Genomic DNA, 17072 nt, shown 5'->3' on the forward strand with positions numbered 1-17072 from the left:
GGGGAATGGAATTGGGAATAGATTAAAGGACTTTTCCTATCTAGGTATCACCAGTGACAATATGGCCACAAGTTGAGTAGCTCAGACCTTGTCTACATGACACATTTCTGTCGATAAACGTCAGCTTTTGTCGACCAAAAAGTGCAGGTGCACGCACTACAATGCTTCTCCCACCAATTTAACTCTCCTGCTGCAATGATAAAATAACCTCACCACCTCGACGAGAGGCCTGGAGCTTTTTGCCACAACGTTAGATTGAGGCGGTGTCAGTGTAGATACTGTGCTTGGTTATGTCTCCATCACAGGCCTCCAGGAGGTGTCCCACAATGCCTATCCTGATCACTTTGGTGAGCAGTTCAAACTTCGCTGCCCTGCAGCCTGGTACATGGGCATCTGCCTCCTTCAAAGGCCTGGGAATTTTTGAAATTTCACTTCCTCTTTGCTCATCATGGACGGCTCACATCACATCTTCCTGTGCAGCTCTCCCTCTTGGAACACGCCGAAGCTGTTGGCTCTGCTGGGTCAGTGAGGAGAGGAGGTGGTGCCATCCCAGCTGCACTCAAGCCGTGGGAACTTCGATGCCAATGGGCAGATCTCTCATGGCTTGTGTGATAAGGGCCAGGAATGGGACCCGCAGCAATGCCGTGGGAACATAAAGGTGCTGAGGCAGGTGTGCCAGAAGTCAAGGGAGGAAAACTGTTTTTCTGGTGCTGCGCCAAACACGTGCCACTTCAGTAAGGAGCTGGTCACCATCCTCGGTGACCTCACCTCCATTGCCAAGAGCCCTGTGGATAGAGTTTGGGGGGGTGGGGTTGGAGACAGTGGCCAGTGGACTCAACCCTGAGGAAGATGTGGTGGACAAAGGAGTGGAGTTGGAGGATGAGGTGAGACAACTGACAGAGTCATCCGGTACCGTGGAGAACCAGGACCTCTTCTCGGCTCCTGAGGGTTCAAGCCAGGCCCAGACCTCAGTGAGTGGCACGCATGATGCAGGAGAGGGGAGCTCTGGTAAGTGCTCATTTTGAATTGATACAACTCGGTGACATGAGGTAGAGCTGTCCTTTGTTTTGTTATCCACTAGGAGTGAGTTAAGGGGTAGAAATGTACAAGACTATCTGTGATTGCATCTGCTTCACATTCCCTCATGCAGCTACGAAGTGTGGAGCCCTGCGGAAAAGTTTGTAAACGTACACTGAGGTTGCATGGGAATCCTCCAGAGGGATCTTTAGGAAACTTTCCTGGAGGTACTCGTCAATCCTTTGCAAAAGGTTCCTTGGCAGAGTTGCTTTGTTTCTGCTGTAGGAAACTTTACTGTGCCAATCAGCAATCACTTGTCAAGGGATGAAAGCAGCACACAGGTGAGCAGCACAAGAGACCCAGTCTGAAGCCACACACACTCCATAGATGTATGTTTGCATCCTTGCTTACCCTAAGGAGTGAGATATTGGCTTCAATGACCACCGCCTGTGGAAAATGATGGCAGAATTCACAATAGTGTCGCTAGGTGCTTGCAGTGATCTCCTTAAATATCCACCTAAACCCTTTGCCCCATCTTGGACCTTCTTCCCCTCCCTGGGCCAAACTCACCATGTTTAGGGCACTCACCATGCTGTGTGCTTGCCCTGGGAGAGGGAGAAAGAGGTATATGCAGCTACTATAAGAACATAAGAATGGGCCTACTGGGTCAGACCAAGGGTCCATCTAGCCTAGTATCCTGTCTTCCGACAGTGCCCCAGGTGTTCCAGAGGAAATGAACAGAACAGGTAATCATCAAGTGATCCATCCCCCTGTCGCTCATTCCCAGCTTCTGGCAAACAGAGGCTAGGGACACCATTCCTGATGATTCAATGTTGAAACTACACTCACAATACTGCATCTGTTTATTGTTTCTTGTGCTTCTGAAGATGTGTCCTTGAGGGGAACTCATAGACACCAGTGGAGCACCCCCATCAGATAAGGAGACAGCATAAGCAGTTGGTGAAGCTCCCCCTTGGAGAGGTCCCACCTCTTCTGGTTGATTCCTCACCCCTTCTGCCTGTGGCCCCTGCCCCATCCCATTCCTCCCCTTCCCCGCAGCCCAGCCCCCATTCCATCTCTGGTTCTGCCCCTACTCTGCCTTTTCCCCATAGGTCCTGCCCCTGCTCATTTCTTTCCACTCCACCCCCTGCATCCCGTTGTGGCCCCAAGACCATAAAAGCTCTGTGCCAACATTGTGACCCTCGGGCCATGGCAGGGAGTGAGAGCTCCTCCAGCCTCAGGGCTGTGGAGGGGGGGAGATTTTTCTGGGGGCACCAAATTGCTGGGGCCCCTGGGGTAATCTACCACTGCCCCCTACCCTGGGGGTATGAGGTTTGGGGAGGCTTAGCCTCTCCCAGTCTTCATTATGTATCGCCTGTGGGAAGCAGCCCAGGAGGAATAAGGAGGACATGTTTAGAGAGGTTCTCCAACCATCTGATGCTCCAGCTCATGATCACAGGGTGTGCAAAGAGCCAATTCATGAAAAAATGAGGAAGAGGAGAGGAGAGGAAGCGTGGCCAGGCTCGTATTTTAGAGGGGCGGGAGCGCATGATAAAACTGATGGAGGACCAAACAAGAGATGCTGAAGTCCGTAATTGTGCTGCAGGCAGAACACATGCATGCTCTTCTCCACCTGCTGCCCATACAGAAATGCATGCCATGCCCTTCCCTAAATCTCCGCTCAGATTCCTTGCATGTTCCTGGACTGTCGCAGTTCCCCTTTCACTGCACCCCTTTGGACAGGTTCGCTAGTGACAGCTGGAGTTACATACAGCTAAGAGAGTCTCCAGCTGCTCCTCAGTGTCGTGGCCCTTGCAAGACATCGAAGTCTGTGTATTGGTTATTGCTGTTTAATAAATATGTACTCATATTTTTTTTTTAAATCTTTCTTTTTCTCCTACACACGGTGGTTGCTGCTGGTGCAGCTGCTTCACAAATGCCAAAAGTAATCCGGTGTTGTTTCTTTCTATGGCACTCAGCAGGGCAGGCACCGTGAATTCTTGTTCAGATTTGCAGCTCATGAAATACTGCATGATCAGCCATGTTGTATTCATAACACTTATCACAAGACTGGTGAGCAGTGCAGGATCCATGCGTTCAGGCACAGATGCTGGGCTCACAAATACAGGGGCTGTTGAAAAACGGCACAAAATGTAGTTGGAGCCCATGGAATGATGGGACAGAAAAAAACTGCATCATGGGACGGTGAACCTACATCTGTGATGTGCTGCAATCCATTCCCACAACTCCGAGCAGCAGAAGGTGGAGAGTTGCACAGTGGGATAGCTACCCCTGGTTCACTGCTCTTTCTCTTGATGCTAAATCAACAGCTGGACACCCGCTCCACCAACATGAGGAGTGTTGTGTGACCATGCACAAGTGATGCAATTATATCCATTTTTGACTGTCGGCGTAACTTGCATTACTTAGGTCTGTGGTGTAGATTTGAGAGTGGGGCCAGTGGCCTCTGGTGAACTTTCATGTGGGGCGTAGCAGAAACCCCTGTGACTGTTCCACATCATAACTCTCCCTGTCAAGGTTTCTTCCCCATTCTGAACTTTAAGGTACAGATGTGGGGACCTGCATGGACACTTCTAAGCTTAATTACTAGCTTAGATCTGGTATCACCACCACTATCCAGAATTCCAGTGTCTGGAACACTTTCTGTCCCCCCAAAACTTTCTCCTCCCTGGGTTGACTTGAGGGACTTCACCAATTCCCTGGTGAACACAGATCCAAACCCCTTGGATCTTAAAACAAGGAGAAATTAACCATTCCCCCTCCTTTCCCCCCACCAGTTCCTGGTGAGTCCAGATCCAATCCCCTTGGATCTAAAAACAAGGAAAAATCAATCAGGTTCTTAAAAAGAAAGCTTTTAATTAAAGAAAGAAAAGTAAACAAAAATCATCTCTGTAGAATCAAGATGGAAAACACTTTACAGGGTAATCAGATTCATATAGCCCAGAGGAACCCCCTCTAGCCTTAGGTTCAAAGTTACAGCAAACAGAGGTAAAATCCTTTCAGCAAAAAGGAACATTTACAAGTTGAGAAAACAAAAATAAGACTAACAAACCTTGCCTGGCTATTACTTACAAGTTTGAAACATGAGAGACTGATTCAGAAAGATTTGGAGAGCCTGGATGTATGTCTGGTCCCTCTTAGTCCCAAGAGCGAACAACCCCCAAAACAAAGAGCACAAAACAAAGACTTCCCCCAACCATTTGAAAGTGTCTTGTCCCCCCATTGATCCTCTGGTCAGGAGTCAGCCAGGTTACCTGAGCTTCTTAACCTTTTACAGGTAAAAGAGACATTAACCCTTAACTATCTGTTTATGACACCCCCTTAGCCCCAGCCATCTGGGAGTGCTTCGTCCTTTCCCACATTTCCCACCCCATTTTGCCCTGGCCCTGAGGTCTCCCATTTCTCTTCTCCCCAGGCCCTCAGGTTCACTCCCTTCCCTGTCTGGGGTGCTGTCTGAGATGCACCAGCAGAGCTAGGGGAGCCCAGGGCTGGGCTAGCAGGGAGTGTGCGTTGGAATTAAGAGGCATTGGCAGAACTGTTTGAAGTCCACATCCTGGCCAACGCACTTGTTATTTCTCCACGTCCCCAGCCCACCTCGCAGGTTATTTGCTTTTACTCTCAGTTCCTAGGACTTTCTCGTGACCAGCTTTGTTTGCTGAATGTCACCTTCCATATCTCTCTGGCCACATGCACGTTCAGGGTCTATATAATGCAGTCCTGAGCAGGAGGAGGCTCAGTGGCTTTTGTTTCAGCAGGGATCTAGATCCATCCCGGCACAAGGACAAGGTGAGTTGATGACCCAGATGGGGTCAGGTGAGGAGGGCACCAATGTTCAGTGTAAGGGTCAGCTGATGTTCTCCTGAATTCAAGTGGCTAAAGCAGGAGCAGCTGGGACCCAGGACTCCTGGCTGCTATCCCCAGCTCTGGAAGGGGAGTGGGGTCTAATGGGTTAGCTCAATGGTGGGGCTGGAAATCAGGACTCCTGCCTATGGGAAAGAACATGTCACCTACAGATTGGAGCAGAGGGCTCAGTAGACCCCACTGTGGCTCCTCTGAGCACTGGAGCAGAAGTTTCCACCAGTTTAGATCCTACCTATGAGCTGCAGAATTTCAAAAAGCAAAGCGGGTGAGAGGGGCTGCATCAGGTCATGCAGAGAGGCAAGCTCAGGCTACCGGCTCATTTTAAATTAGTTATTTAATGGGGAATAAAGTAAAGAGACTGGGCTGAGAGGACCTGGGGTGACACTGAGCACCCCATGCTGTGCACAGCTGGGCTGACTGTCTGACCAGTGGTACTTGGGTCCCCTTGTTACCCAGGGTTTTCAGAACCCACAGCAGTGGTAACTTAACTGTTCCACTCCAGGCGGGGTCAGGAATAAATCAATAGGAACAGCAATTCTGTCTGATCAAGGATTCAATGCAAGTAAGTGCGCACTAGCTAACACTGCAGTTTATTAGATTTAAGCACCCTCAGACAAGCAATAGGTTTAGAACATCCCAGATAGTTACCTAAAATCTGGAACAGTATTGAGTAGTTAACACCAGGCGTGCAGTGGACAGTTGCTCACCCATTGAGGAGAAAAGGTGTCAGGAAAAATGTCTCAAGATGGCTTCAGAGCACTGCTCCAAAGTACACTCTAATCTTTTATAACTAACTCCTACAAAATACACAGGTCATAACGACCCCTACAGGACCATCACTTTTTCTAACTTTCCATAAACTTCTAATATCAGAAGAGCCCAGATTCAAGGTCTTCCATCCACCAAGGTTTTCAGTCTCACTTGTTAGTCCCCTCCTCCTGTTCTGATTAGCAGAAACTGCCAGCTAGATATGACCTTGCTTCAGAAAACCCGTGTCAAAATCAACCCTTAATGGTATGTGGTGTTCTATTTCATTAATTCATGGTGACTGAATGCACATAATATGGCTGCAATTAGTTTGATTACATTCTGGGGTACACACAGCCCTCAAATCCAGGGCAATAACAGTGGATCTTAGACTACAATCTGTGAGGAGCTCACCAGGGGCTGGTGGGCTGAAGGAGATGAGCAGGTGGAGGGCCAGGGTGGACACAGGTCCTCTCTGCCCCATATGTCCATCCCTCTCTTTCCTCCCCTCTGCAGGGTTATCCAGAGGCAGAGACACCATGGCCCACGGGGGACACCACCTGATGCTGCTGCTTGTCTGGCTGGCCACATGGCTGGTTCTGGCCATGGGGGAGACGCACTATGAGAAGTTCTTAAGGCAGCATGTCGATTACCCAAAGAACAGTGCCCCAGACTCCAGGACCTACTGCAACCAGATGATGCAGCGCCGGGGCATGACCTCATCGGTCTGCAAGTTCACCAACACCTTTGTCCATGCCAGTGCTGTCACCATCAACACTGTCTGCGGCTCCGGGGGGACCTCAGCGAGTGGGGACCTGCGAAACAGCAAAGCCTCCTTCACCCTCACCACCTGCCGGCTGCAGGGGGGATCACAGACACCGCCCTGCAACTACAATGCAGAGACCAGCACCCAACGCATCTTCATCGCCTGTGAGGGGGGGCTCCCTGTGCACTATGACAAATCAATATAGCCTGGCCCCATTGCACAGCATGGTCAGTACCCCCAGACCTTGCCCCCTGCTGCTCCTTATGCCCATTATACAGTATAGCTGCCCCTTCCCCTCCCCCACCCTCTTCTGCCCCCTAGTACCCATTATACAGCATAGTCCCCCCTTGGCCCCACACCCAAAACCCTCTGCTGCCTTAGTGCCTATTATACAGTACAGCCTCCCTTCCCACCCCCACCCTCTGCTGCCCTAGTTGCCTCCTATAGAGTATAGCCGCCCCTTCCCCACCCCCACTCTCCTCTGTCCCCTAGTGCCCACTGCACAGTAAAGCTGCCCCTTCCCTGCCCCCACCCTCTGCTGCCCCCTAGTGCCCATTATACAGTATAGCTGCCCCTTCTCCACCCCCCACCCTTTTCTGCCCCCTAGTGCCCATTATACAATATAGCCGCCTCTTTCTCACCCCTCAGCCCCTGCTGCCCCTAGTGTCCCGTATGTAATAATGTGAGCCTGATCTATGACCACGACCCTGAGACGCTACTGTAATACAATTAATACATCATCATCATCATCATCATAAATGCAGCGTTTTCTGGGTTGATACGTGATGTGGGATAAAGATTGCACTAGGTGGAGCCCTGGATGCTATTACTGGGCTGCTTCCTGCAATAAAACATATGATTGAAAATGCAGAATGGCTGGGTCTGCTGTTGTGCCAGACTCTCTTCCTGCTGCAAGCTCCCCAGCTGAAGAAGGATGTGTGGGATGACTAGATTGTGTTGGGAAATGATTTACAAGTCCATTCCCTTTTAGGGCTTCCCCTTGGCTTTGAGATAGTCTCAGCATAAGGGGACTGGCAGGCAGGGAGTGGGGTGAAATGTGTGTACTCCCTACAGATCCAGCCTAGGTCATTGACACTGTATTTTAGTTTATAAATCCCTGTATAGGGAACAAATATTTGATAATGGTCTCATCAATCTAGTCGAGAAAAGTATAATAAGATCCAACAGCTGAAAGTTGAATGTAGACAAATTCGGACTGGAACTAAGGTGTAAACGTTTAACAGAGAGGGCCAAGCGAGCCAGAAATGTGTGGAGGAGCAGGGGGCTCTGGCTCACTCAGCCCCTATCCCCTGCAGCCAAACCCAGGTCGGGAGCGGGGGGATGGGCTGCTGCCACCTCCCCAGCTGGGCTTTTTCACAGGCAGATGCCGTGCTGCACAGAGGCAGTGACCTTGAGAGGCGACCCTCAGCTAGTGTGAGAAGCAGCTCTGTCCCACCCCCTCCGCTCCCAACCTGGGCCCTTCTGCCAGGGACAGGGGCTGAGTGAGCCAGAAATGTGCCAGGGGAGGGGCAGTGGGAGGACAGAGCCCATGCTCCCCCTCCTTGCCTCTTTAGCATAGAGAAAGTGGCGGCTCCAGGTTGAGCACAGGGCAGGAGTTGCTGAGGAAAGCCCTGGGAGCAGGGTCCCTCTGCTCAGCTGGAGGTAGGGCATTGCCTGCAGCCCTCCCCTGATGAGGTGTCTGCAGGGGTGCGAGAGCTCTGGGGAGACACTGGTGCTGTGAATCTCCCCAGGCCACGGCCAGCCCCAGCCCAGCTCAGCTCAGAGACATGTGCTCCCAGCTCCCATGGCCCCAGCCCCCCAGGATCTGGCCTGATTGGCTGCCCTGGCCCAGGGGAGGTGGAGCAGGAAGGTTCCTCTCAGAGGTGACATATGTGGTGGTCACAGTGCCCCCATTTACATTGTGCGTCCCCCACCCCACCCCAGTATCACCATTGGCACAATCTACCAGGGGTTGTGGTGTATGCTCCATTGCTCACAATTTCTAACTCAAGATGGGATGTTTTTCTAAAAGCTCTGCTCCAGGAATGATTGGGGGGCAGGTCTCCTGCCTCTGTGATCCAGGAGGTCAGGCTAGATGGTCACAGTGGTCCCTTCGGGCCTTGGAATCGATGACTCTAGTGAGTAGTGACTCCAATCCGGCCATAAAGCCTGCCGTGGGAGTTAGGGATGATGGTCAGAAAAGGGGTATGAGATGCTGACCCTTATGGGATGCCAGCTCCAGTCCTGCCCCATGCATGGGTTCTTGCTGGCTATGAAGGGGATACAGGCCCTTTCCCCTCTAGATGTCACCAATTTCTCTGTGGCCATAAGCTGGGTGGCTCAGTGGAGGTAGGGAAGGGACTACAGGGATTTTTATCTCCGGAGTATCAGGTGCCATGTTGCAGGCCGAAAGTCGAATGGGAAGAAATTGTCTCAAGTAAAATTGTACTCCATTTTGCTTATTTTGCCTTTTACTCCATTTTGCTAGCTTTGACTGAGTAAGAAGAAATTGTTCTGAGTTTATTCTTTACTGATTGTGTTAACGATTGTTTCTAGAAGGACAGATGTTTTATGGCTGTAATTGCCTTATTTACTGTTCCCGTGAGTGAAGAACATGTGGTGATTAACTGAGCCAGGACAACTGGGCCAGATGGTCAAGAAGGGAATGCAGTGATGCAGGATTGATGACCCTAAAGCAAAGGCACACCCCAAGGACGAGATAAGAAACAGCTGCGGATCCTCCTGGTAACAACTCAAAATAATGCTAAACAGAGCACCCTTGAATCCCTCGTGACTGACAGCTCCGGTGTGACACAGCAAGGTCCAGAGACGTGTATGGGAACGTATCACTATAAGAGAAGGGTGTGTTGCCATGAGACTTTGGGTTCATTCTGAATCAACACTGGAGCTTCGAACGCATTCGACAGAGCCCAGCTCCCCTCCCTCGTGTGCAGTTTCAACTGGCCACTGAAACTGACCAAGCAACACTAAGGACTTAACTATAAGATCCAGCTGCAGAACCTTTTTTTTTTTTTGCGGGGGGGGGGGGCACGGTGAATTGAAGCACAAGCTGATTTCAGTGCTTACATTGCACTCTCAGTAAATGCAGCGTATTGCCTTTCCCACTTTTAAAAGGCTCTGCATGCTTCTTCTAAGCATAACAATGTGGCTGCAGCTCAACGGGGTCTGCCTGGCTCCGGGTGTGAGTCTGGGAGGGGACCTGGGAACAAAACGGTTTCAGCTGAGGTCTGGCTCATCTGCTTGCAGCCAAAGTTTCCATGGGGCTGGAAGGGTCCCCGTGCCCCACAGCCACCTTTGGGGCTTTGTCCAGGTGGGTTTGCAGTGCAGAGGCAGAGCTGGACTCTCCTGCCCTTTCACCCCCTGCTCTGCAGCTCCCAGCCTTCCAGCCAAGCCCTTTGAGAGATGGTGGATAAGACAGAATAATGGAACATCCCATCGGAGCCAACGGCCTGCAGCAGGGAGTGAGCTGGGCCCAGTCAAACAAAACACTCCTGGGTTCTAGACCCCAGCTCTGGCAGGGAAGTGGGGGTCTAGTGGTTAGAGCAGGGGATGGGGGCCAGGACTCCTGGGTCCTCTCCAGACTCTAGGAGGGGAGTGGGGTCTAGTGGATTAGACCAAGGGGGGCTGGGAGGTGGGACTCCTAGGTTCTCTCCCCAGCTCTGGGAAGGGAGTGGTATCTAGTGGTTAGAGCAGCAGGGGCTGGGAGCCAGGACAATAGACACCTTAAGGAAGCCTCATGAGAAAAGAAAGCTACTCCCAGCAGGAGCTGGCTAAGGGACCAGAGGGTCCTGGGGAGAGGCAGAGCCCCTGGGAAATGGGCTGAGAAGGCTTCGAAGGAGAGATCTCAGGGGGCAGCAGGTGTGTGAGACCACCAGGAAAGGAAACTGAGGAAGGATGCTCCCAGGAGAGAGCTGCTTTGAAAGGGAGGCACTATGTACCCCAAGTCCCAGGGGAACCTGCTCTGGCCACTGGCAGACGGACACCAGAGGGGAGCAGCACCAGAGCGGAGGGAAGGTCCATGCGGTTTGACCCCAGCAGGAGGGTCTCTTCACCAGCTAGGGGCAAGAGGCCCTGACTTCAGAAGAGGATTCTTTGCCACACGGAACTGGCCAGTAAAGCACCTGGACATAAGTGAGGTTAATGGACTAAGGTTAACTCAGCCCCCTCACTCTCCAGCTGGAGATGCTGGGGCAAAGGCCCATTTGCAGAATGCCTTCAGGTTCAATAAACTAGGCACTGCTCAATATACATAAAAATCATTGGACTTACTGAAACCCACTGGAGCAAATGAGGCAAGGATGGAATGACAATGCTGCCCTGCGCCACCAGGGGGAGCTCTGGGGGTGAAGACCATCATTCTGCTTCTCTTTCCATAACATCATGAAAGGAGGAAAACTACGGTTGTCAATTTTGGCCAGACATATTCCCTGAGGTTCTATCACATCCCATAATCTTTAATTAAAAATTAGTCTTTAATTCCTGGAGACTCCAGGCAGGGCCGCCCAGAGAATTCAGGGGGCCTGGGGCAAAGCGAATTTGGGGGCCCCATCCATAAAAAAAAAGTTGCAATACTATAAAATAGTATATTCTCATGGGGACCCGTGCAGGGTCTGGGGCAAATTGCCCCACTTGCCACCCCCCTGGGCACCCCTGACTCCAAGGCAATCCTGGTGGTTTGGCAGCTCCACAAAAAACCCACCTCTTCCAGGCTTGGCAGGATTGGCCATTCGCTGAGGACATCCTTTCATTGGTTCAGCACATCTGTGGGTTGGTCATTGGGGCAGAGGGGTCTTTTTGCAGTGAGGATTGTCCCCAGTGAGGTGGGAGGAGAGGAGGGGATTTAATGAAGAGTCGGTGAACACGGAGAGCCAGGTGGCATCATGCGCATGACTGCAAATTATTTCCTGAGGGGCCTGTCATGGGTCATGCACTCCAAAAGGGGATGGAGCATGCCCCACGCTGCAGAGGTTTTTCGCCTTCCTCTGCAGTGTGGGGCATGGGTCACTTCCTGGTGGATTCTCTGCAGCTTGAGGTCTTCAAACCACAATTTTGACGACTTCAATAACTCAGTCATGGGTTAGGGGTTGTTATAAAAGTGGATGGGTAGGGTTCTGTGGCCTGCTTTGTGCAGGAGGTCAGGACTAATGATCATATTGGGTCCCTTCTGACCTACGAGTCTATGAGTCATTATAGGCCTGCAGGCAAGTACTGCACGACCTCTGGTCTCGGGGGAATGTGTCCTAATAGCCAAAGTCAATCTACCTGCCCCTTCTATCAGGGCTGTGTGGCCCAGTGGCCAACAGGGCTGTGGATGGGCTGGTAATCCAGGGTGGGCAGTGGCCAGGATAGGGGTAGCTGGGTCCTCTTCTCTCCACTGGTCCCAAACCCAGTGTTCCTGTTAGTGGTAGGGCTGCCTGCCACCAGCTCAGCAGGGATCTTTGCTTCTTTCCGTTTCACCCCCTGGCATGAGTTGGGTGGGAGCACCCTGCTCTGAGCTCCTCTCGGGACAGGAAGACGAGACTAACTTAATTGTCCTAGGCAGTGTCTTATCTGCTAAGAGTCAGGACTCCTAGGTTCAATTCCTGACATCTGCAAGTGGCGCAGACACTCTCCCTTCTCTGTTGCCTCAGTTTCCCATTCTGCCACAATGGAGTTGATAAGTACAGTCTCTTTCCCAATGTAGGGCTGATCCACAGCCAGGGAAAGACTCCAGTTGGTTGCAGTGAGTCTGGAGATAAGGCCCATAATTATAAAAGCAGCAGTGTGGCTAGAGGGGCGGGGATAGGGCTGGGATCCAGGCCACACGGTTTCTGTTCCTAGTTCTGGCCTGTGTGTGATCTGGGTCCTGATGCTTTGCTGCCCATGCCTCAGTTTCCCCTCCCAACCTTTCACTCTATGTGCACTGGCTCTTCAGGGCATGTGTCATAAACAATAGTAGGAGTTAATAGAACAAAGTACTTTATATCTTTTTGACTGTAAAGGTGGTAACAAGTTCAGTAAGCCTGGCTGTCACCTGACCAGAGGACACAGTCAGGGGACAGGATACTTTCAAATCTTGAGGGAGGGAAGTTTCTGTGTGTGCTGTTAGTTTTTGGTTTGTTTCACTCTGGGGGCTCAGAGGGACCAGATGTGCAACCAGGTTTCTCTCCAATCTCTCCGATACAGGCTCTTATCAGTTCAAAATATAAGATACTAGGGACATAAGGCGAGTTAGGCTTATGTCGTTTTCTTTATTTGCAAATGTGCATTTGGTTGGAAGGAGTTCAAATTTTATTTTGCTGAAAGGATTTTAATTGTACTTGTATACTTAGGCTGTGAGGGTTTTCCCAGTGTTCTACAGCTAAAAACCCTGTACCTAATCCATCTTATTTACAAGATAATTTTATGTTCTTCTCTCTTTAATTAAAAGTTTCTTGTTTAAGAACCTGATTGTTTTTTTATTCTGGTGTGAGACCCCAGGGGGACGGGGTCTGGATTCACCAGGGCATTGGTGGGAGAAAGGAGGGAAGGGGGAGAGAAGGTTAATTTCTTTCTCTGTTGTAGGATTACCTTCTCTCTCAGGGAGAATCTCGGAGGGGGAGAGAGAAGAAGGGGGAAGGTGATTTTCCTCTCTGTTTAAAGATTCGAGTTTGAATCACGTATCTTCCAGGTAACCCAAGGAGGGAAGCCTGGGAGATGCAACAGTGGGGGAAAGGAGGTTTACTTTCCTTGTGTTAGATTCCAGGGGTCTGCGGCTTGGGTTCCCGGGCAAGGTTTTGGTGGGACCAGAGTTACCAGGCACTTGAGAATCTCCTGGTTAGTGGCAGCGCTACAGGTTCTAAGCTGGTAATTGAGCTTAGAGGAATTCATGCTGGTATCCCATCTTTTGGACGCTAAGGTTCAGAGTGGGGAATTGTACCATGACAGCATGGGATGTCTCTTACTCTGTGGCTGTCCAGTGCCCTGTACAATGGGGGGCCCTGATCTCAGTTGCAGCCCCTAGGTGTTCCCAGAGCACCAATAACCAATTCCTAGGAGATTAACAAGTGTCTGCATGGGGGAGAGATTTCATTGCTGTGCTAGAGTCCCAGCGTTGCCTGTCATGACTCGGCCCCATGTGCTTGGTGCTGGACACAGTGCCAGGGACAATCCTGGCAGCAAAGACCCTACAGTGTAACAGCCACCAGCAGAGAAAAGGGTGGGGATGGGGACAGAACATGGAGGCCAGAGACCATGGTGATGGTTGTCACTGGCGTGTTAGAGCTGGGCGTTGTGGCTGCTCGGTTGAATGGGGGGTAGAGGAATGGGAGGGGGCAATCGAGCAGTACTGAAAGGTGTTGGTAACTCTGTGATGGGGGGCAGAGCTGGGGTAGCAGGGTGCTGTGGGTTGAATCTGAGGGGCACTGGCATAGCTGAGGTAGGAGGGTGCTATGGATAGGGACTGAGGAGCATCTGCAGATCTTTGACACTTGACAGCAAATATTTACCAAACCTGGTGCCCACTTTTTATGGCCACTGACTGGGAGTCTCTGCTCCCCAGCTGTGTTTGCGGAGTTGCTCACTGTGTGTCTCCCACCCTCGGGCTCCATATAAGGGCCCCAGAGTGGGAGGAGGCTCAGACTCTTTCCAGATCCAGCTCCCAGACGAGCCCCAGGACAAGGTGAGGTGGCAACCCAGCTGGGGTCAGGTTCTGAGGTGTCTTCCTAGCTCTGGGAGTGCATTGGGGCTGGTTGGTCAGAGCAGGTTGGGGCCTTGAGCCAGAACTGCTGGGCAGAGCTGGGCTACAACCTTCAGTCGATATTCGTTTGCTCTCCGAAGAAAAGCCCTTTTGGTCGACATGAAATGAGCTGCGGATTCTTGTGTCGGTTGAACCTGAGAGATCAGACTGTGGCAGAAATGGCCATGCGAGACTTTTTGAGGCTGGGTATTCTGATAACAGCAGAGGAAGATGAAAGACATAGGATGGCTAAGGAGAAAATACCGGCCCTTTAGCCCTGAGGTTTGGTCACTTACCAGGGATGTGGGAGATCTGCCTGATGAACAGAAAGGATTTGAATTTGAGTCTCTCTCTGGGTCTCTCCTCTTGCAGTTGTTTTACTAGGCTCAATAATTAGCCATTGGAGCAGGGATTTGAACTTTACTCTGATAAATGGCACAGTGCCGAGTGAAGGGTGCTTGGCAGTAGGACATCCCCTGGCAGAACTTTGAGCTGAGAAAAACTCACAGGTCTGGAAAGCAGGAAATGCACCTTTAAGGCTGCCTGTGTAACCTTAACTCAGCCCACTTTTAGCACTGCCCCGCTATGCCCTGTTAACATGTGTGTGTGTGTGCCAAGCATGTCTGTTGTAAACTCCCTGTGCAGAGGGGCAGGTCTGCCCCAGACCCTGGTTCACATAGGGGTAGAGTGGCGCTCGGACACCCCCAGGAAGATGAGCCCCCTCCAGATCTTGGCTCACATGAAGGGGGCAAGGATGAAGGGTCAGATGCCCATAAATGTGCAGTTCCCTCTCCTAGATCTTGACACACATACAAAGGACAGAGAATGGGGCTCAGACACCTCTGGGGGCAAGGACCCCCAGATCCTAGCTCACACACTGGGCTAGAGAAAAGGACTCAGATGCTGTGAGATCAGCAAGCCCCCCCAGAATCTGGTTCACATGAGGGAGACAGGGAAGGGGGAGGTCACATCCCTGTGGGAGGGGCTGGAGGCCCCATAGAGGGTGGCACATATACAGGAGGGTAATGTGGGGCTGACAGGAGCTCCTTCCCCAATGCTCCCCATAACTCCCCCCAGTGTTCCCCTTTTCAGTGTCTGCTTTGGGATTGGGGGGGCATTTGGTGCCAGGATGCTCTTCCCTTAATACCCATGAGCCCCCAACATCCCTCCCACCACTACTACCCCTCCCCATTTTTCCCTCTCCCCTTGGTGCAGCTCCCACCCTCTCCTTCCCTCCCCCTATTCCTCTGCCCGCTACTTACCCCTCCCCTTCCAGGAAATACGCATGTCACATCCCCCCCCGCCAAGACTCTGATCCCACACCCCTCACAATGCAATGGCCACCCAGCTTCAGCAGGAAAGAGACCCCAGGGCAGCATCCCACAGCCCCAATTCAACTCCTTATCCTTGACAGGCAGAGGGAGGACTTGAACCCAGCCCACTGGGCGACAGGTTAAACGGGAGCCTGGCTCCAGCCCTTCAGGAAATCTCGTCCTCCTCCGTTTTAATCCAAGTGCTGACACGAAAGGGAAACCTGTCCCGTTGGGGCGCAGCGGCAGATTTGGTTCCCACCTGACATGACTTGTTTTCACCTTGTCGGTTGATTTAAAGTATCAAAATATTGTGTTTTCCCGCTGCCCCCACTCAAAGACATATATTGAGCTGTGTGTGATGGCCCCAACACCCATTATTCATCAAGTTCTGCTCCTGGGCTCTAGCCCAGCTCGGAGAGGGAAGTGGAGTCTAGTGGTTAGAGCAGGGGGGTGGGGAGGGGCGGGAGCCTGGACTCATGAATTTTCTACCCAGCTCTGGGAGGGGAGTGGGGTCTAATGGTTAGAACAGGGGCTCTTTGGGGGTGGGGTGGAAGGGGCAGGGCTCTGGTGGTGGTGGGGGCCATGGGAGGAGGTGGAGTGGGGAGATAATGACAGGGGGTGAGGACCTGGGGGCAGAGTGGGAGGACCATGGGAGGTGAGCAGGCTTGAAGGCAGAGTGGAGAGATAAGGGGAGGGGACAGAGTGGGGGTACAATGTGAGGGGGCAAAGATTTGGGGCCAGAGTAGGGGGGATAATAGGAGGAGGCAGACTGGGAGGACTATAGGAGGGGCAGAGCTTTGGGATCGGGGGGGCATTTGGTGCCAGGATGCTCCACACTAGAAGCAGCTCCCCTTGGTGTCTCCACCCTGCAGGCCCTGTTCTCCCCACTGTAGACAAACCCAGGGTTGGCCCTGTCATGGCCCTGAAGGCACCACGCCCAGCTCTTCTGCCCCTGATCTGCCTGGCAGCCTCCTGCCTGGCACTCTCAACAGCTGACGCCCAGTATGATAAATTCCTGAAGCGGCATCTCGACTTCCCCAAGTCATGGGCTGAGAACGACCAGCAGTACTGCACCACCATGATGGGGAGGCGGAGCATCCGCTGCCAGGGCAAGAACACCTTCGTCCACGCCAGCGAGGCCCAGCTGAGAGCCATCTGCAGCTCGGGGACAAGCCATGGGCAAGATGCCCGCGACAGCCTGGGCACCTTCCAGCTGACTGTCTGCACCCGCCTGCCCAAGGGCCCGTGCCTCTACCGGGGCAGCTCCACTACGGCCCGTATCCGCCTGGTCTGCCGCAATGGGTCGCCCGTCCAGTACTTGAGGCGTATCTAACCCTAACCGTAACCCTGCCAGTTGGTGAACTTTGCCCAGGTGCTGCACTGTTTTAAGTGTGGATTTCCCAAATAGGATAAATAATCTGCATTCCAATGACTTCTTGATTAGACCACAGGCCAGTAAGGTCATTGGATTCCATGGCACATAAAGCATCTCAACCTTTCTGTAGCCATGATATCAGAAGATTTGCACTTAGGTAAAGTATTTGCAAACAGGCATCTCCCAAGAAGCTAGAGCTATCTTCAGGCATATAAGTAGCAATCAAAGCTTGCACCATTGAGAGGAAACAGGAGT

The 17072-nt window shown here is 51.9% G+C and overlaps 2 protein-coding genes across 2 annotated transcripts; both read left to right on the forward strand.

Moving 5' to 3' along the window:
• Positions 1 to 6185: 6185 nt before the first annotated feature.
• Positions 6186 to 6617, forward strand: LOC116828010 (ribonuclease-like). Its single transcript, XM_032785983.2, has one exon. It carries the CDS (start codon positions 6186 to 6188, stop codon positions 6615 to 6617), a length of 432 nt encoding a protein of 143 aa, XP_032641874.2.
• A 9741-nt stretch (positions 6618 to 16358) lies between these two features.
• On the forward strand, positions 16359 to 16775 carry LOC116828015 (ribonuclease-like). The gene has a single exon (XM_032785988.1). It carries the CDS (start codon positions 16359 to 16361, stop codon positions 16773 to 16775), a length of 417 nt encoding a protein of 138 aa, XP_032641879.1.
• The last annotated feature ends 297 nt before the right edge of the window (positions 16776 to 17072 follow it).

Source organism: Chelonoidis abingdonii, chromosome 14 (assembly GCF_003597395.2).
Source record: "Chelonoidis abingdonii isolate Lonesome George chromosome 14, CheloAbing_2.0, whole genome shotgun sequence".
In the NCBI taxonomy this organism is placed as follows: Eukaryota; Metazoa; Chordata; order Testudines; family Testudinidae; genus Chelonoidis; species Chelonoidis abingdonii.

Excerpts from the sequence above, each read along its gene's own strand:
- LOC116828010 (XM_032785983.2), top strand. The coding sequence starts at position 6,186 with ATGGCCCACGGGGGACACCACCTGATGCTGCTGCTTGTCTGGCTGGCC.
- LOC116828015 (XM_032785988.1), top strand. The coding sequence starts at position 16,359 with ATGGCCCTGAAGGCACCACGCCCAGCTCTTCTGCCCCTGATCTGCCTG.